Source organism: Hyaloscypha bicolor, assembly GCF_002865645.1.
Source record: "Hyaloscypha bicolor E unplaced genomic scaffold K444scaffold_126, whole genome shotgun sequence".
Lineage (NCBI taxonomy): Eukaryota > Fungi > Ascomycota > Leotiomycetes > Helotiales > Hyaloscyphaceae > Hyaloscypha > Hyaloscypha bicolor.
Genome location: NW_020194628.1, coordinates 554548 through 575897, shown reverse-complemented (window position 1 = coordinate 575897; position 21350 = coordinate 554548). Strand labels below are relative to the sequence as shown.

The window sequence follows — 21350 nt, the reverse complement described above, 5'->3', positions numbered from 1 at the left end:
AGATTTATTTCCTGAGAATCGCAAAATATAAAGCTTTAGAAAGAATTTATGCCCTCTGAATATTCAAGGTTTGCGAAACAGGCCCTAAAGTAGAAAGGTAGCTGAGCTGGCCTGCTTTGCGTCTCCACCTGGCCTGTTGCGGGGGTTTTGGAAGGTTGTTTTCTCAGCGTAGCTGGCCTTTAATGCTTGAAGATCACTTGTTTCTAAGGACTAGCCAGTGTAATAGGCCAAACGGCCAATCCTGTCAAACCGGCTAAACAGGCTAGCTAGAACATTTCTAGAACGCTTCCAAGTCGCTTGGGTTAGGGTCCGAGTTAGGGGTTAGAAGGGGGGGGGGGGGGTGGGAGACCCCCCGCATTGGAACCGTCTCTCAGAAACGTTTTAGTAATAATATAGAATATACTTCTAGGTTCTATATATTATATATAATTGAAATTTCACCGTCAGAGACAGTGGAATATCAATTATTAATATAGACGGGAAAGCAAAAGAAATGTGAAAGAATATTTAATGCCTTAAAAGTTGTAACACTATGGCCTGTTTTCTATCCCTGCAGCAGGCAAAATGGGGACGCCAAGCAGGCCAGCTCAACTACGTATTCGGATAAAGTTTCCTTTATACCGAAGTGAGACTTTATTGGTTTCAGGAGTAGAGCCGAGTCTCTTTGTTCTTCTAACTCTATATTTTACTCTAAGAGTAAGTCCGCCAATAGCGTTGCTTCTTGATTTTATATATACCCATGAGATCCATCGTTTGACATTTTTTGAAATCGCTATCTTTATCTACCATTCTCACTAACAGTCTTCATTCACTATTCTCACCAATATTCTTCTTTCACCAACGCCAACATTGCCAATATGCGCTTCTAAATTACAATGCTCTTTACCTTTATCGCTGGCATCACTGCCGTCACCATCCCAAACTCAGAGGCAGAAAGCCTTGAGAAACGTGTAAGTTGATAAAGAACCTGGTTTCCTGTTCATACACTGGAATTCTGCTCCTTTTTACCCTCCCAGGCGTTGATTAACACACTGTCAGACGGCTTGCAACCCGAACAATCAAGCAGCTTGCCGTGAAATCTGCGGTGGAGCCTTCAGCTGTTGCGGGAATGGTCTTGGTGGATGCGGTTGCATATGCTGATCACATGTTGCGATGAAAATGGGTTTTGTAGGAAGTCGATAAATGAGGTTGGAAAGGATTGAGGAGGGTTATTGGAATTATCATCTAGATAGATTATTATTATGGTCTTCTTAGAGCTAGTAGTTCAAATAATGACAAAGTACACTTTCTTTACAAGGCTAGGCTCCTGCCTTCGGTCTCTGATTGCCCCCTTTTCTTCATTTAATAAATAGTAGTATTAGAAATCCAAAATAATAATCGTTATATAATAGTTATAATTTATTAGTTACAAGACTAGTAAGTAATTAATTAATAAGTAATAAGTTTGAAAGATAAGGGTAATATACTTAATTAAATAATCTCTAGCCTTTTATAAGTATAATAACGTGCTTTTAAGAATAAATAACAAGTTTTTAACTTTGCTTTTTAATACTCTTCTTTTTCTAAATACCTTATTAAACTCATTATTACTTTATATACTCTTATTTCAAAATTTAATAATTAATTAATCTTTTAATTAAATGCTTTCAAATATTATAGAAGTCTTTATTATATAATAAATAACTTAATATATTAAAGAGAATTTAATACGAGCTTATAATATTATTATAAATAATATTTCTTATTAATAAATTTATTTAAAATATAAAGTTTTAAAAAAAATTATTTGAAATCGGATTTATAATAATAAATTATATTAAAAGAATTTAATATCTTTATAAAAGCTTATTTTAGTTTACGGAAAATATTTAAAATATTATTTTATTTATAATATTTATATTCTTATTATTATTATAAGAGATATAATAATAAAATAATATATAAATAATTAAAATAAGTAAATTATAAAGTAATACTTATAAATATAATTAATTCTAAGAAGTAATTATAATAAGAAACTAATTAATACTTCTTTTTAAAGCTATATACGTTTCTTTATATATTTCTTAATATTTAATTAGAAAATATAATCTGATATAATTTATATAATTCCGATATAAGTAATATTTAAAATAAGAACTCAAATTTGTAATACTTAATATTTATTTATATTTAATTATATATATTTATTATATTAATTCTTTTTTTAGGCCCTTATTTTTTTTTAAAAAGCCCTAATATATTATAAATAGCTTTATATATATTTCTTAATACTTTTATAATTCTTAATCTTAATTCAAGAACTTTTTACCTGTATTTTAATATTATATTAATAGTAAACTTATAAATATAATTTATTAAACTTACTTATTTAATTTATAAAATATATCTTATAATTCTCTTTTATAAAAGTAATATTAGTATAATATATATTATTACTTATATAATTAATTTAATCTTTTAATTAATTAATCTTATATTAACTTTTATTTATAAACTAAAAAGCTTAAAAAATTAATTTAGTTTTTTGATTTATTTATAAATTCTTTTTTTAAACTTTTTTTAGCCTTTTTTAATATAAAAATAACTTTAAATTCGCAATTATTAATTAGAAAAGAAGTATTATAAAAAGGCTTTCTTTTTTTTATTAACTAATTCTTCTTTTCTTAATTATAATATTATGTTTAGTTTCTTTTTATATTTTCTTTATATTTTCTTTAAGTATTATTTAAGCTTTCTCTTTTAATATTATCTTTTATTTCCTTTATTTATTAAAATAAGTTAATTTCTTTTTACTTATTATAATATTGCAGCTTGTTTAGCTAAAACTCTTTAAGTATTAATTCGTTTATATTGCCTTGAATTTTCTAAGAATATTACTAAATTTCCTAATATTAAATATATTAAGACTAATAACTACTCGGTATATAACTATTACTATTTTAAGAATAATACCAGTTTGCTCGAAATCTTAGATTTGACCAAAGTCTAGTTTTGGTAATTAGTTTAGACATGTGGCGAGCATGACTTGAGCTTTTTGTCTTTGAGCGGGTTGCGCCTCGTGTTCGTGGGAAACTTGTCATCAGAAGTTGTGCAATACAGCAGCCTTCTGCCTGGCCAACTGGATAAACTACGGGCTCTACAAAGACAACGGCATAAAGTATCGGGAATACAGGGCAGTTTCACCTTTAGTGCTCTACAGGGTGCAATTAGAGCAGAAGTTCGCTATAAGTCCCTATAACTCTAGGTAGTGCTCCCTAAATCGATATAAAGAGGCGCTATAAGATCTTCGCATAAGATATGTAGATCTTCTAGTGTTATAGCGCTAAAAGTAGAGCAACTATAGCGCTCGGACGCTAAATAAGAAGTTATTATAGGCTTCCTTAGTAAAGACTCCCTTGTAAGTACAGGGGGGAAGCCCTGAAAAGGTATGTTAGCCCTTGCCAAAGGCGTCAGTAATATTGTTAGAGGAAGGGCCCTGGAAATATAGGGCCTTATAGCAAGTTTACTACCTTAATCTGTACGCTGGAGAGCCTAAAAGTCTCCCAATGCCCTGTATTCCCGATACTTTATGCCATTGTCTTCGTACTTCACTGATGGGCCTCTGCAATGGTGATTCCCTCTGGAATTCTGGTTGGGTTTCCCTTTCGTGGTCGCATCAATGCTTCCTTTTCTCCTTACGCTGGCTTCTTGTCACGGCCTGGACAAGCTGTGGAAGTGGAATGTGGTGTGTTTTGGTATAAATATGTATGAATGATGGTGCCCTAAGGGCGGTGAAGAAGCTATATGTACACCTGTGCGCAGCACGTGACACTTCTGCTCTAGGATCGCCAGGACGAAGCCCTAGAAGTCATTGCCATGCTGTACGGGAAGAATATCGATATCCATGACCCCGAACTCACTGCACAATACCCACAAACTCAGGGTTAATTTTCTCTTTCGCTGGTTCCGTTTTAGTCTGCGGACGTGAGCAACTGCTGCTTTAACCTGAGCTGAGGGTAAGCATGCCTGAGAAGAGCCTGAGCAGAGCCTGAGCATCTTGATCAAGCCTGAGTCAGCCTGCGCATCATAATGTGGAACCCATTTTGGCCTCCTCGTGCTCGGCTACGGTTTCCTTACCAAATTTTGCTCGGGAATCCGGTTCTGCTCCCTTACAGGTTCCTGCCGGAGCAGATTTTGGATCCCTCTCATCAGCTCGTGTGGAAGTAATTCAGCGTCACAAGTCAGACTACGGTTGGCTGTTTCGACCTCTGTGGTAAGTGTGACGATTCCAACTTCACCTGACTCCTGCTCATAACCCCTGAAAAGGAGTTATGAGCCAGGTAGCGCGACCCGTGACGAGCCCCCTGTATATTACGAGACTCGTCGTCCTTCTTCCTCTCTTCTCTTCTTCTCTCCTTAGCTCTAGATCTTCGTTCGTAGGCAATCAACTACAAGATCAGGAATCATCGGCTTCACGGCCTTGTCCTTCGCATCGTCTGTACGTGTCGTCACGGTATGACGGCAATGAGTCACGGGACTTTATCACATGATGATTGACATATCCGTCACTTACCTCAGGCACTTAGGCCATAATCCGAAAGAAGAGGAGTAAGGCTTACAGGTCATGCAATTTATGTTCCTCTCAGTATATGGCCTGAGATCCTGTCAATCGCACAGACTAATTTGCAGTTATTTTGTATGTGTTTTTCGTGGTTTTGAATGAATTTTATCTTAAGCGCAATCGATATCAATACGATAATAACAGACGCTAATGAATTGAAAAATGAATTGAAATGCAAATCGTGCAATTCGCGGGAGGTGAATCGTATTTTTAGATCCTGGAAGACTCTATTGTCTGCATCCACGCACGCCGGGAAATCGATTCCTTGCAATACCTTTGCCACGGCTCTTAACTTGACTCCTACGCGCGAAGGGATTTCTTTCCTGATCGATGGTGCTTCATCTCCTGGTACCAGTAAGTTTGTCCCTTGAAGTAGCTCATATAGTTGTTGTAAAAGGCGCTTCTCGATTTCAGCCTAACCTGCTCTTTGAGGTGAAGCAGTAAGATCTAGGACAGGAGACACAGGCTTTGGATGATGTTTGTTTCTCTTTATTGACGTATCGTCTCATCGGAAGGTCTGGATGTCATCAAGCTTCCGGAAGTGTCACCTTGAGACTGGTTTTCATTGGTTCTAGCGCCAGGCGCAGTCTTCCAGGTTAGAGCATCACGAACTTGGCATCATGCTTTCGATGACCGATGACGCATTCTCATTCGTTAATTTGTTGTTGAATTCTTCGCGAAGACTTTGTATTTGTTATTCAGAGATCGCAGATGCGATACAATCCTGTTAAGAGTGCATTCTCCCGCAGAGTTTTGAACATCCGTTAGTGAGAGCGCAGAGAATGCACTTTCGCGAGCACGTGTATTTTTAATGTGTTGGATTAGGTAAGAACTTTTCCGAATTCGAAATGAAGCCAAGACATTTCGATGATATGTTTTTAATTTCTTTGACTTTGTGTATGGGGTTTGGTTGTAATTTTTCTCTTACTGGTCACGAGGCGAGTGCAATCATGAGGTTAATGGCAGCGACCTTTCGAGCGACGATGGCTTGAGGGCTCAGGTCTTTGGAGAGACCGTAGGTCGTGGGAGCGCATGAAGTTGATGCCTGTCGTCCTAATTCAATACATGACGCACTAACCACGTAATGTCCGCCTGAAATGTAGGAGATTGTTACGAAGCGCCAGAAGGCCTCGAAGATTATGTTCTTAGGAACCCTATCGCCCATTCCAAACATGCGCACATTTCGGCAAGAAAGCCTCAGTCTCGTTCAACGGAGTCAAAATAAATGGAAATCCGCAGGTGAGAAATGTGTCTCCAAATGCTGCTCTTCCTTCCTCTCCGGTAGCCGGACAGACCGTTCTAGGAATATTATAAACGTGGTGATAAGCTGAGCAGGCCTCACCTTTTACCAGCCTGATGTCTGCGTGTCTAGCAAACGCTCTTGGCGTTTGAAATTTTGTGGTAGCAGATTTATTGCGAGTGGATGTGACATTTGCTGTGTTCTTATTAGTGTCTATCACAACGAGACTAACAAACACTGATATCATCACCCATTTTAAAGGCCTAAATAAATCTTGCAAACTATATCTATATGCTGGAAACCCAGAACTGCATTATCATGGGAGGAAAGATGAGCGTCGTCGAAAAGTATGTTGATCAGGGAGAAGAAACCGCCGCCGGATCAAATTAGCGTAATATCCTGAAGCTCAAATGGTCCCCTCCTTTCTCCCTCAGCAATATCAATATCGATGAATCCCGGTACCCAGCAACAACCTATGAACGAGTACGGTCCGCCCCTCGATCGATCAAAAGGTTCCATGGGTCGCAGAAGATACGGCACAGCGGATCCGACAAATACACACACCACATCCTGATACTCCACTTCGCAGCTGTTGCCCGTACTTCCCATCTGGCCCAACATCGTGACGAACGGCCTCCTGAGTTCAAAATTGTTTCCCACTGCCGATGTGAAGTCAACCAATATGCGCAGGGTCATCGCAGAGTCATTTGGAATGTCCACTTCGCGGTCTGTCAAGAGTTGATAGCATAGGCCCAGATCTGTTTGTTCACCTGGCAGCTCATGCAGAATCGCGTTCCTCCAAGCCTGGCGCCGCTCATCTGGCGTTTTAAATTTCTCTTGTGAGCATTTCTGGCGTTCCATATCGTCTTCCCATTGGATAATCGTGCGTCAAGACTTGCACTAAAGCCCCTGCGTCCCTGCGGGTTTAGTGCGTATCAGCAATACAGTCAAAAATCAGCGGTACAGTTATTTTTTTTACTATTATATCGATTTTAATTAATTAAATATTAATACCATGGCCAAATTCGACCCAGAAGAAGAGAAAAGGATAGCCCAGGCCTCCGATTTCTATACCAGGAACCCATATATTAAAAAATCTGCGATTATATATTAATTTAGGGTCCCATTACGCCTCTGGAAAATATATCTCGCTGGCCGATTATTATAGAATACCAAAGGGGGCCTTAATAAAATACTTACTCCTAATTAGGAAAAGAGCCTAAAGCAGTTTATTAATTTTCTGATTTATTTAGGCTATAGAGCTAATCTCAAGACGGTTCGGGCAGCAGCTAATAAGATTCTTGGGAAGAGCATATTTATTTATTAAATAAACTACCTCTAGATATAATAATAATTAAAACGGAATAAATTATAATTTAAAACCCTTTATATAAAAATACTAGTATAAAAGCAGAAAGTAGTATATTAAAAGAAGGATCTAGAAAAGTATTTTTTTTTTAGAAATATTATAGAATATTAAAAAAGTATAGGATTTACTTTAAAAAATATATAAAATATAAATAAAACTAGCTTTTATATTAGTATTTTAAACGGAAAAATTATTATTATATATTTTAATATAAAAGCTAGTTATTTAATAAATTCAGATAATCGAGAATTATTTACTATAATTGAAACTATATTTATTAATAGTAAAGTAATTATACTATTTCTTATTTTTTAAAAAAAGATTCTATTAGAGAAATATTTTAATAATAATTTTAATACCAAAATAGTATTTACTATAATGGCTAGTATAAGGGTATAATCTACTAAGGACAGGATATCGGAAACAGGTACAAAATGAAGCTAAACCGGAATTACTTGGGCGGAATAATACTAAAGATTAAGGCATTCTTCCTACTTTATTTTATAGCTTAGTATTTTCTAATATATAAGATTCTTTAAACTTTAAGCCTTTAACTATTATATTAATCCTGCTATTATATAATATTAAGCTTACTTGATTTAGCCTATAGAGATAATATAATACTACTAGTAAAGAACCCGTATTTATTCTTGGAAAACAAAAATAGAATACTGCTTTTAATATTTAATAACTTCTTTAAACTATAAAGAACTAGAGAGCTTAACTAGAAATATAATATCCTCTATAATCTAGTTAATCTCGGAGCCTAACCCTTAACTAGAGCAAATAATATTCCCTTTCTAGTAATTAGTTCTCTACTAATATAAAAGAAGAAAGATATTATCCTCTATAATCTAGTTAATCTTAAAGCCTAACCCTTAACTAGAACAGATAATATTTCTTTAATACTAATAAGAATAAAAGAACTAGTTCTTTTCCTTAGTATAGGAAAAATTAGTAATAATTTACTAATTTAAAATAAGAAAAGATAATAGTCGGTTTTAGTCTACTAACTTAAAACTAGATAAGATAATAATTAGTTATAGTTTGCTAATATTAAATAAAAAGAACTTATTTAGTACTTACCTCTATAGCTAATATCTCTTTTAAAGCTATTATAGATAGCCCGGAACTAAGTATTATTACTATAGATATATTAGATAAAAGGCTCTAGTATAATGAAATAGAGAAGCCTGACTTTAATATTATAAACTTATATTATTAGGAAAGCTATTATAATATTATCTTAAAAGAAGATATTAAGAAATAGCTAGCTAACTTGGAACTTAAAATTAGTATAAATACTCCGAAAATAGATAAGGCCTAGTAGAGATTACTTATATAGGATAACCTTATTAATAAATACTGCCTTATAGCTAATAAATAAGTGAAATACTACTAGAAATTCTATTTATATATTAATTAACTTACTAAGAAAGTTAATAAGCTAGAGGTAATTACTAGTTAACTTTATATAAAAGAAAGACTAATATAAGAAGAAGTAATAAAATAGAGATTTAAATAAATAGATATCTAGAAATATTATAGGTCCTTATTAGGAGAACTATTTAGGAATTAATATTAAGGCTTCTTCTTACTTTTAGTCTATAGTAATTAATTATAACTTATTAGAATTAAGGATCCTGCCCTATTTATAAACAAGAATAATTATTAGATTAATAATTAGATATTTAATATAAGAAATAAACTAATATAGAACTTCTCTAAATTCAATAGTAAATTACTAAAAATTACTTATATAATATAACTAGTTACCGGAAATACCCGTAACTTTATTTATAATTAACTAGAACCTGAATTAATTAAATAGATCTCGACTATTAAATAGATCTTTAAGATTCTCTAATAAGCTTATAATAAAAGTAAAGAAATAGAATACTAAGAAATAAAAGAAATATACCGGTATTTAAGATAAAGAAATAAGCTATTTCCGGTATTCTAGATAAAGTTTATTTACTTAATAATAAAACTAGAGAAGTTACTAAATAACTAATATAATAATTTAATAAATAAAATAAATCTCGAATTACTTAAGAGCTTAGGTAATAAGAAGTTTAATACTTCTAGAGACTTTACTAAATAATATATAAAATAAGAAAATAGGCTTCTCTTAATTAAAAATTAGTAATTTTAGGAGAAATAACTAATAGAAACTATTTGCTATTAAATACTATTTCGGGCTAAAAAGCCTACTAGGATCTAAAAAGCTATAGTAACCCTATATCTAATAAATTAACCTTAGTAGCTAGTATTCTTATAAATAAAGAAGGTAATCTATTGAGAATTTAAGAAAAGATTAGACTAGCCGGAAGGTCTTTATTATTATAACTATAGAAAGCCTAAATATATAAAAAGTACTTATTCTGACTTTAATAAGGTTATATCTATTAAAGAGAATTATTTAGAAATAGCTAATTATTTAGAAATAACTAATAATTTAGAAATAGATAATAAGAATACTAACTCTTATTTATTATCTAATAAGAAATATAATATTAATAAATCGGAAAAAGTCTAGTTCTAAATATAAAAATAGCCCTTTTAGAATAAGAACTTTACTAAAAACCTATAGATCTTACTTAGCTAATTAGCGGGAACTAATTCCTTATTAATTATTAAATATACTAGAAAGATAAAACTATAACCTTTTAGTATTTAGTAAATACCGGAATAAATATATATATTCTAATTAATTAAAAGTATATTTGCCCCTTAATAAAAGTATAATAAATGCTCTTATATAAACTCAAAATCCCTATTTCTTTATAAGGTTTTAATAGATAACCTAGTAAAGCTATTTAATATCTAGTTATTATAGATCTAATTATTAATTAGTATTTCTAAACTTAATAATATCTGCTTATTACTAATCTTAACTTTTATAATATAATTCTAGAAAAGAAATAGCTAATAAAATATAATATCTTACTAAACTATTAATATAATTAATTCTATTAGCTAGAGAACTATAAGACAAATTAGCCGGATCTTATTTAGAAAATCCAATATTTTAATAAGAAATATTAAAAAGATAATTACTTTAAAAATACTCTAACTAGAATTCTAAAAGAAACTAGTAAAACTAGATCTAAGAAATAAAAGAATATACTTCTTATCTTTTTATAAGATCTTCTTGTAAAGAAAGCCAAATACTAAGCAAGAAAGAAAAAGCTAGATCTTAATACTTTTAAAATAGGTAAGCTACTAGACTATTTCTACTATTTTATTAAAGTAGCTACTTTCTAATTAAGTATTAAAAACTCTAGTAACTTAGTTAGATTAGTTACTATTAATAAAATTAATTATATATTTGAGAAATAGAATTATAAACTAAAGAAATACCTATTATTACTAGTAGTAATTAGATAACTAATATTATAGTCTACTAGATACTATATTTAAACTAGTAATCTAATATATTCTCTAGATATAAATAAATCTAATATTTTTAGTAATATATTATTTTTTAATTCTAAAGAACTTTAAAAGCTCCGGGTATTTCTCTTTATATAGCTATATAATATAGCTAGAATATTTTCTAAAAAAGTAGTAAATAAGTTTCTCTAGTTTTAATTCTTTAACTATAAGCTTTATTTTAATAGACTAGACTCTTTAATAAAAATAGCTTACTTTTATAAGATAAGCTCTAGTAAACTCGAAAAAATAAGAGAATATCTTATTAAAAACCTAAAAAAGAATTTTATTAAGCTATCTAAATTCCCTTTCTTATTACTAGTTTTATTTATTAAAAAGAAAAATAGTAGCTTATAATTTTATATTAACTATTAATAACTAAATACTATAATAAAAAAGAATTATTATTTCTTATTACTTATTACTAAAATATTTAATTAATTAGCTAAATTATTAGTATTTACTAAATTAGATATTTAATATACTTTTAATCGAATTTATATAAAACTAATTTTTATAATATAAGTAGTTTTTAAAATAAGATATAGATTTTTTAAACTAGTAATTCTATTATTTGAATTTTATAATAATCTAGTAACTTTTTAGTAATATATTAATACTATTCTAATAGATTATTTAGATAACTTTTATTTAATCTATATTAATAATATACTTATTTTCTCTAAAAATAAGAAAAAGTATTAATAATATATTAGAATAGTTTTATAGAAGCTTTAGAATACTAGATTATAAATTAATATTCGTAAATATAAATTTAAAATCTTTAAGATAATATTCTTAGGATTTATTATCTCGAATTAAGATATATAAATAAATTTTACTAAAACCTCTATTATCTGAAACTAGTATTAACCTATAATAAAAAGAAAGATATAGTTATTTTTAGGCTTCTATAACTTTTACTATAGGTTTATTTAAGCCTATAGATATATTTCCTATTTCCTAAACTATCTAACTAAAAAGAATACTTTACTAAAGTTTATATTTAATAAAGTCTAGTTAGATATTTTTAATTAGCTTAAGAATTTACTTTTCTTTATTCCCATATTTCTTTATTTCAAATATAATAGAGAAACCTGCCTAGAAACTAATTATTTAGACCTAGCTATTATAAATATACTCTCTTAAAAAAGCCTAGAGAATAGATAATAGTATCCTGTTTTATTCTATTCCAAAACTCTTTAAGGAGCTAAAAGCTACTATAAAATTCATAATAAGGAATTCCTTATTATTATCTAAAAACTTCGGAAATAATAGGCAGAACTAATTAATTTACCTAATTTTCTAATTATTACTAACTATAAAGCTCTCAAGTATTTTAGTACTAAGAGGCTCTTAAATAAATAATAAATCCAATAAATAGGCTTTCTATTATAATTTCATTACTAGATTACCTATTAGCTAGGCAAAGATAATATTATTACTAATATCTTATTCCGAAAAAATAAGCTTATACTAATTCAGAAACAGGCTAAGAAAGCTAAAAGAATTAGATAAATTATCTTATTAGACCTAATTCTTGCTTTTACTAAAATAAAAAATATAGCTTATACTCTTACTAAAATAAAAGAAATAAACAGGCTATTAGTTATAGTTAAAGTTCTATAAGCTAATTAGATAGACCTAGTTCTAGAGAACGAATATAAAAAAGCCTAGAAAAATACAGATATATAGTAAATATTAAATAGCTATATATTTTATAATAAAAGACTTATTATACTAAATAGATATAATAATTTATAAACTAGATTTCTATAATAAATTCATAATATAATAATTACTATATATCCCAGTTAAAATAAGACAAAAATTCTAGTTTAAAAACTTTACTAATAGCCTATTTTCTTTATAAATATTAATTGCTTTATAGCAAACTACTATAAATATTAAAGGTCTTATAAGCTAAGAAACAAAATACTAGGCCTATTATATCTATTATTAGTTCCCCTAAGAATATAAAATAATTTATTTATAGACTTTTATATTTCTGGCTTTATAAGTAAGAAATATAATAATATATTTATTATAATTAATTAATTATTTAAATAATATATAAGCCTACTAATAACTAAAAATCCTATAGCTAGAACTATTACTAGCCTATTCTATTATTATATCTAGTAATTCCGAGATTCTTCTCTTATTATTATAAGTAACTAAAAATCCTAGTTTATTTTAGACTTTATAAATAAACTATTAAGATTAATTAGAATTAAGCTAAAGCTCTCGACTATAGAATATACCCAAACTAATAAATAAATAGAAATTATTAACTAGATTATTAATACTCGACTTTATTTTTTTATTAATTACTTCTAGAATAATTAGATAGATTTACTTCCGGTACTTAATATTATAGATACTATTTACTTATATAAATCGACTGGCTTATTTCCTTTAATAGTTAATTACAGATATAAACTCAGGCTAAACTTTAACTAGATACTACTAATAATAGAGTTCAAAATACTAAAAGAGAAACTTAATTAGGAAAAAGTATAATAGTAGGCTAAAAGAATTAATACTACTATTAATTATACCCGAAAATATATAATAATAGCTCAGGAATATTAAGCCAAGTAAGCTAATAAGAAATAATAAGAACTAGACTTTAGTCTAGAAAATATAGTTTATATAATTAAAAAGATATAGAAAACGAACTATTTATCTAATAAATTAGACTATTTCCTTACTAGACTATTTAAGATTAATAAAATAGTCGGCTATTTATATTAATTAGACCTTTCTCTATTATATAGAATTTGGCTAATTTTCTATATAAATAGACTTTATAAGAATTCTACTAACCTATTATCTGGCTAAACTAATAAAGAGCCTAGTTCTACTAAAGTTAATAGTAAACTCGAATAAGAACTCGAAAAGATTCTTTTTTCTAAAGTACTTTATAATAAGCTTTATTATAAGATTAAATAAAAGAAATAGAATATAAATAATAAATAATACCTTATATTAAACTTTTAAGAACTTAATATTTAAATTCTATAAATTCTATAAGTAAAACCCTAGTAAAGTAAGACTTCTTATCTAGCTAAATAAATAAATTTAATATACTAAAGAGAATAAGTTTAATAAAAACTACCTAGATAATAATAATCCTTAATAATAAGACCTCTATAACTAGAAAAGAAAAAGAAAAACATAGATATTTCCCGGGTTTTATTTAAATCCTAGTATATTTCCTTTATTTTACTATATTAGTACCTATTTTCTTTTCCAGAAATCTGGGCAAAATACTTTTCTTTATTATATTAGATTATACTTTACTATCTAGGCAAATTACAAAAAAAAAGTAAATTCTTAAAGCTAAGCTAAAAATAAATACTTACTTATATTAGTTCGAAATATTATTAAAAATCGAGGGAAACTTTCCTAACTATTTTAATCTTTATAATCTCAACTATTTATATTACTATTACTGCCTTAATAAAACTATTAATAAAGATAAAATAGACAAGAAATCCCGATAATATATTATTTATAACTAAACTAAATAAGGCTACTTACTAGATTCTGGATAACTTAAATAATAGTAATAGTATTTCAAGTTTAGTAGCTATAATTATTATTAATATAACTACTAGCCAAACTACCTTTATAGACGAAAATAATAACTTCCTTATCTAAAAATAGATTAATATATAGAATATAGCCCGTATTATTTTTAAGAATATACCTGAAATTATTATAGAGAATATCTTAGTAAAATATTCTAAGAATAATAAAATAAAGGCTTTAGTTACTAGTAATAATAAATCTAATAGCCTAATAGGCGGAATGAATAGTACTAATAAGGGCTTCTTTATTAACTTTATAGAGCCAAATACTAAAAATATTAAAAAGAGTAAGGCTAGTATATTTAAGAAATATAAGATATTAGATAATAGTAAGAATTCTAATAATAAAAAAACTAAGAACAGAAAAACTTCTAGTAATAAATAAGACTTTAATTATAATAAAGGTAGCTAAACTAATATTAAGATATATATTATAATTAGGAGATATATAGGATTAAGTAATAGATATTATATAAAGTATTAGTCTAAAACCAAAAGCTAGTAAATAATTCTAAAGGCTAAATTAAAGAAATAATATTTTATAGATATTAATGAATTAGTATATAATACTATTTGGGAAATCTGAAAACCTTTTAGAAGCTTTTATAAAACTAAAATCATATAGCTTAAGGCCCGGAAATTTAATAATAAAATAGCTTAAGTAGCTAGCCTTAATATATAAGTCTCTATAATAAAGAAATAACTTAAAAACATATATATTAAGCTTAAGAAGGCTCAGAAATTAATTAAATAGCTTAGAAGTAATATAATTAAGCCAAATATTACTATTCTAACTAAAAAGAAACGCAAGTAAGCTATTATATTAAAGCCTATATTAATAGATAAACTTAATCTATTATTTCTATTCGAAAACTACCTAATAATAATAGTTCTAATATTAGCTATAGTCTATATAGCACTTCCAGACTATATTATTAATATGGGTATAAGTATAATACAAGTAATAAATACTAAAAACTAGCTAGAATATACTAGAAACTGGGTTATTCTAGTAAAGTTAAAACCATACTTTAATTATAAATAAGCTATAGGAATTAGATAAAATAGGGTTAATAGCCATTATTTCCTCTTTTTTCTTTTTATATTATAACTAAATAATTCCCTAAATAAGGGTATTTAGATTTCTTTTTAGGAGAAAGTAATATAATAGCTAGTATAAGAGTATAATCTACTAAAAACAGGATATTAGAAATAGATATAAAATAAAGCTAAGCCGGAATTACTTAGATAGAATAATACTAAAAGTTAAAGTATTCTATTTTATTTTATAGCTTAGTATTTTCTAATATATAAGATTCTTTAAACTTTAAGCCTTTAACTATTATATTAATTCTATTATTATATTTACTATAAGTTCGACTAAATATATAAATAATATTTTTAGCCTAAAATATATTAAATACTTCTATAATTAGATATATAAATATATATAAAATAAGTAAAAAATATTAATATTTTAGATAAATTCCTATATTATTACTAGTCTTATAAAATCGTCTCTTTTTAATTACTATTATATAGTATATATCTCCTTTAATTATTTAATATTAGACTCTTTTAATTTCTTAAATACTAGTATTAAATTAGTATAATAAGATCTAGTATAATAATATTATTTATATTAAGCTCGATTTTCTAGTAATATATTAAATAATATAAAGAAAAATATTTAAAATAGAATAATTATTAGTACTTTTACTAAAGCAGGCCTTTTAAAATATAAAATTATATAATATATATATAAGAAGCTAGCTTAATTTTAATTAAAAAAAGGTTTATTAATTAGCTATAAATTTATATAGTAATATAGGCTAATTTTATAGTAGGTAAATAAATAGAGATTTTATTTCTATAAATTCCTTTAATATTAAAACTTTTCTAGAACTTCTTTATATTTATAAATTATATAATATATAAATTAATATTTTAATAACTATTTTATTCTAATAAAAAATAATAAGAAATATATTCTTATATTTAGTTTTTAAAAATTATAGAAAATATATTAGAAATTAACTAAGCCTAAGCTATTTAGGGCAGGGCTAATTATAGAAAGAGAGCTTATAAAAGAAAAGGCAGTATTTTAAGAATAATATAATAAGCTAGATAAAGATAATAAAAAATATATATAAAAGTATGAAATTATTTCTAAAGGCTCGGCTATATATTAAATTACTTATTATAAAGAGTTTCTTTTTATTATAAATAAGATAAATAATAATATTTATCTAAATTACTAAATTAGGGAAACTAATATATATATTATAAAGTATACTACTAGTAAATCCCTATATAAAAGGCATATTTATAAGAAAAAAGTTTTATATAATTTAGGGAAGCCCTTTAGCTATAAAAAGAAATTACTATTTATTAATTAAAATAAAACTAGTCTTAAGGTTTATTATTAAAAGTTAATAGAAAAATAAAGGAAATAGAAGAAAATTAATTACAAAATAAAGGTCTTTTATATAAATAAGATAGATTTTAGGCTAGCTTCTCCTAAATATAAGAAGAAGTAAATTAATAAGTTTAATAATATATAAGTAAAATAGCTAGCTAGAGAGCTTGATTTTATTAGGCTACTCCTAGATTCTCCTTTATTTTATAATAATAGCTTTAGTAATATAATTAGATTAGATACTAATAGTAAGGAAATAATTATTAGATATATAAATAAAAATATAATTATTATATAATTAATTAATTTCTTAGGATAGTAATATTTTGGGAGAATTACTAATAAGGTAAAATATATAATATTTCTACTATTTTTTACTATATATATATATAATATAAAAATCAGAGAATTTTATTTATTAATTATAGTATAAACTCTATATAAATTACATAATATTTTTCTTTGATTTTCACTAAAATTCCGAAAATTACTATTCTAAAAAAATGACCGTATCGCTGATACGCACTAAACCCGCAGGGACGCAGGGGCTTTAGTGCAAGTCTTGACGCACGATTAAGCCTGTCGCGAAAAAGTTGGACCTTTTCGTCCCAGGACTGATCGTCGGGCGCTGCGAGGTCGAAGCGTTTGGCGATATGCCAGATTCCGAAGGCGTCAAAAACGCGGCCCCTGAGAGTCAATTGGCGGAGGTCTGGTGAAAATCGAGGGGGGTTTGGGGGCGGCTCGAGACCCCGAAGCTGATATGACTGCATGTAGGCTACGATGCTTTTTGAAAGCCCCGAAGCAGGAGAACCATCCGGACTAAATGCAAACAACGGGGCCTTCCAATCTGATGCCCACGACGGCAAACCGTCCATTGAGTTTGCGACGCAGCACAAAGTATGCGAAAACAAACCACGCTGAATCATGAAAATACTCAACTCCAAAAATACATCCGAGACCGGCTTCGCGTAGTCGATTTCAAGCAGCTTCTCACTACTCAAATCGCCATTTATCAGCCCTAAAAGACCATACAAGCGATCCCTAGGTTCCGTCATCTCACAGAACCGTGTCTGCCAAAGAAAATCAACCAGCTGAAAGTGCATCGCCACCTGGGCTTGTTGCTGGTTTTGGAGAGCTCGTGTCCGACATCGATGGACCTTATCTGCTCTATTTGCAGCAGTCAAATTCCAAATGTGCCTATTCTTGCTCTGCTGGAGTTTGTTGAGAGCATCGACAGCCTTCATAAGCAGATCCCAATTCATCGACCTGTGTCCATATATAACTGTCGCAGTCTTTGCCAGCGCTATTTCCTGCAGGATCCAAACCCGCCTAAACCGTGGACGATTGGAAAATCTGTTCAGCAGCGATAACCCGTATATTTCATTGCCTGTCCTATGTAAGATCATCGCAGCATCCTCGGGATCATTGGGATCCGCATTTGCCAGCAAAATAAATAAATCGTAAGTATCGTTGGCAACTTGGTTGTTACGGCGAGGATCCATGCCAGCCAGTGTGATATCTTCTGATGATTCTCTCTCCGAGCCAAGCCAGACACGGCACGCACAGCGTACTGATAGATCTGATCCATGTGGCGAACTTCTTGATTTCGCTCTTCAATGCTGGACTGGTTGATGCATATCGCATCAATCCATATGAGTCGTTCTTCATTTTGAAGCCGCAATATGCGCAGAGCAGCCTCGAGATTCTTCGTTGCGTGAAATGTTTGCCCATTGAGTTTGATGGGAGCGGTGACGGTCGCGTCACCCCAAACGTAGGAAAATGCTTCATATTTCAGGTTATCTACGGCTTCCTTGGTGAAGGGAAAGTGCGCTATCACACACTCGATCTCTTCCTCCTTCTTGGCGGAGATTATCGTTACGAGACGGATCTGAGATCCATCTGAAGGCAACGGTTCATAGTTGACAATATTCACAGACTTTTCCATTATTGCAAATTTCCTAGGGAATCGTTTTGAACAAGTTGGTGAATGTTGCTTTGCCAAGGGAGTGTCACTGTGCACGAAGGGGGAATTAAGATAGTTTTTTGATTGCTTGAGGATGGAAGTGGATTTATGCATAGAAAAGGGGCAAACACTAGGCCTAATTAGGACGTGATAACAGTTTGCTACCCACAACGTCCCAAGATTTACCCCTCCTTTATGCATCTTTAAATAGTCTCTATAACATTAGAAATAGCCACAGCAGCTTCCAATCCCCCAATGACGACAACCACGGGACGGCCTGCTGGCCAAGTAATAGCAGTAAACCAACTATTGCAACATGCTAGATAAATCTAATCAATGATGCACTAGAGTATGCTCTATCGAATAGCGCGGTTTGTTTTGTTGTCCTAAGTGCAGATCGTGAGAAAAATGCTGAATAAGTAAATCCTAATTACAGTCATAACCAGCCTATTGGATCGGAATGCCTAGTTTATTACGGTTTATATTTGCTTATTCCTATAGCTTAAGGGAGCTCTTCCCCACCGTCTTTAATTCTTTAAATATCAGTTGGTTAATAAATGCTATTATATTCTGTTCCCAAATCAACCTTCAATTAACAGTTATAAGCCCGGAGTCGCTCTAACTAGATTTAGACATCAATTTGACTCCTTTACTATCTTTTGACCAATTCCGCTATGCACGTGACTTGGACAGATTAATTAACTACCTCAAGCTAAATACTCGAATTCTTATTAAAATTATAATACTAATCATTAAGTAGCCTAATATAATACAGGTAATAGATTTTATTAAAATAATTAAATCTATTCTTATAATAAAGTTATATTCTCTAGGAAATATTAAAAATATTAGTATATTTTATAATTAATATATTATTATCTACATATAAATATTTTTCAGCCTTAGTCATCCCTATAAAAATAGAATAATATATCGTAATTTTAAGCCCGAGAATTTCCTAGTTAAAAAAAAGCTATTTACTATTATTATTACTAATTTTAATCTTTCTAAAATTAAAAATAATAATACTTTTCTTAAAATATTTTATAGAAACTTATAGTATCTTATATTAGAAGCTTTTCTAGGTTTTAGTAATAGTAATAGCTATAGGCCTGAAATAAATATATAATTTATAAATATTATTATATTTAAATAAATATATAATATTTCGAATCTCCTAGTAATTTCTATTTTAAAAAAAAAGGGCTAGTAAGTTATAGAAAAATAATAGTATAACTAGATAGCTATATAAGTTAAACTACTTTTTAAAAAGCTAAGTAATTAAGAAATAGATAATATAATAGTAAAAATTCTCCTTAGAATAATTAAGTCTAATTTCAAGAAATAGTAATTAGTAAATTAGTATTTGAAATATAGGCTATAGTCTGGCTTATTTAAGATAGCTACTAATAGTTATATTATAAGAATAAATGACTTAAATAAAAAAGATAATAAAAATAAAAATAATAGTAATAATAAAATAAAAATATTTATAATAAGATTATTAACTATAAGTTTATTAATTAGTAAACTATTCCAAGATATATAAGTAAATATAAATATTAATAAAACTATTTTAAAAAGAAGCCTTTAGAATAATAGAAAATTAAATTAAATAAAAAAAAATATAGCCTAGATTTATAATATTATAAAAGATTTAAAGTTCCTAATCTCTTTAGATTATATTAGTTATAGAATTCAAATTATATCGGGTTTAATATTACTATTTTAGGAAATAATATAAATAAAAAGAATAGTAAATTAAATAATTAAATATTTATTTATTTTAAAACCCTTATTTTAGTAAATATCTCTAATATTTTAAATAAATAAAATAATAATTAATACTTTTTACTAGAAGAAACTAAAGAGCTTTATATATTTAAAAACTATTAGCTACTTTATTAGCCTTATAATAAATATAAATAAACCGGAATGTTTTCTAAAAAGCTAACTAATTAAATAACTCAAATTATATAATAATATTATAATAAAATAATAGTTATAAAATTATCTAAAATTACTTATTTATATAATAAAAATAAAAGAATATAATTATAATAAATATAATTTATATATTTTATAATAATATTTATTAATTAGTTAAAGTAATATAAGAAATATATTTAGTTTTATTTATATAATAGATTTAATTAAAGCTTTATATAAAGAATATTAGCCTATTCTATTTATATTAGGCCCTTATAAAGCTTAAATTAATAATAAATATAAAGTCTTTATATTATATTCTAATAGCCTAGCTATTTATTAAATAATTATAAAATATAATAAATAAAAATATAAGCCAAATCTCTATTAAAATTTCTAAAAATAAAATAGATAAAAAGCTATTTTTAATTATTTATGTTTTATTATCTAAATTACTAATAAATATAATAAACTTATTTATAATTAGGCTATTATATATATAGAATTATATATAACTAAAGAATATATAATAAACCTCGAATATTATAGATATTAATTAGAGAAATTAATAGTTCTTTATTATTATAGTTAACTACTATTTATATTACAAGTATTAGACTTATATATTATTAATTATATATATATTATTTATAATATATATAGGGTTATATATAATTTAAGAGCATGTAATAAACCTCGAATATTACAGGTATTAATTAGGGAAATTAGTAGTTCTTTAATATTATAACTAACTACTATTTATATTATAAGTATTAGGCTTATAAATTACTAATTA

The 21350-nt window shown here is 27.9% G+C and overlaps 2 protein-coding genes across 2 annotated transcripts; both read right to left on the bottom strand.

Moving 5' to 3' along the window:
* Positions 1–6090: 6090 nt before the first annotated feature.
* On the bottom strand, positions 6091–6594 carry K444DRAFT_93214 (uncharacterized protein). The gene has a single exon (XM_024888817.1). It carries the CDS (start codon positions 6537–6539, stop codon positions 6225–6227), a length of 315 nt encoding a protein of 104 aa, XP_024731804.1. The 5' UTR covers positions 6540–6594; the 3' UTR covers positions 6091–6224.
* An 11611-nt stretch (positions 6595–18205) lies between these two features.
* K444DRAFT_481848 (HET-domain-containing protein) lies at positions 18206–18580 on the bottom strand (the record flags this gene model as incomplete). Its single annotated transcript, XM_024873011.1, has 1 exon — positions 18206–18580. A coding segment is annotated over one exon (375 nt), but the record flags the coding sequence as incomplete, so codon positions are not given.
* Between the last annotated feature and the right edge of the window lie 2770 nt (positions 18581–21350).

Excerpts from the sequence above, each read along its gene's own strand:
- K444DRAFT_93214 (XM_024888817.1), bottom strand. The coding sequence starts at position 6,539 with ATGACCCTGCGCATATTGGTTGACTTCACATCGGCAGTGGGAAACAAT.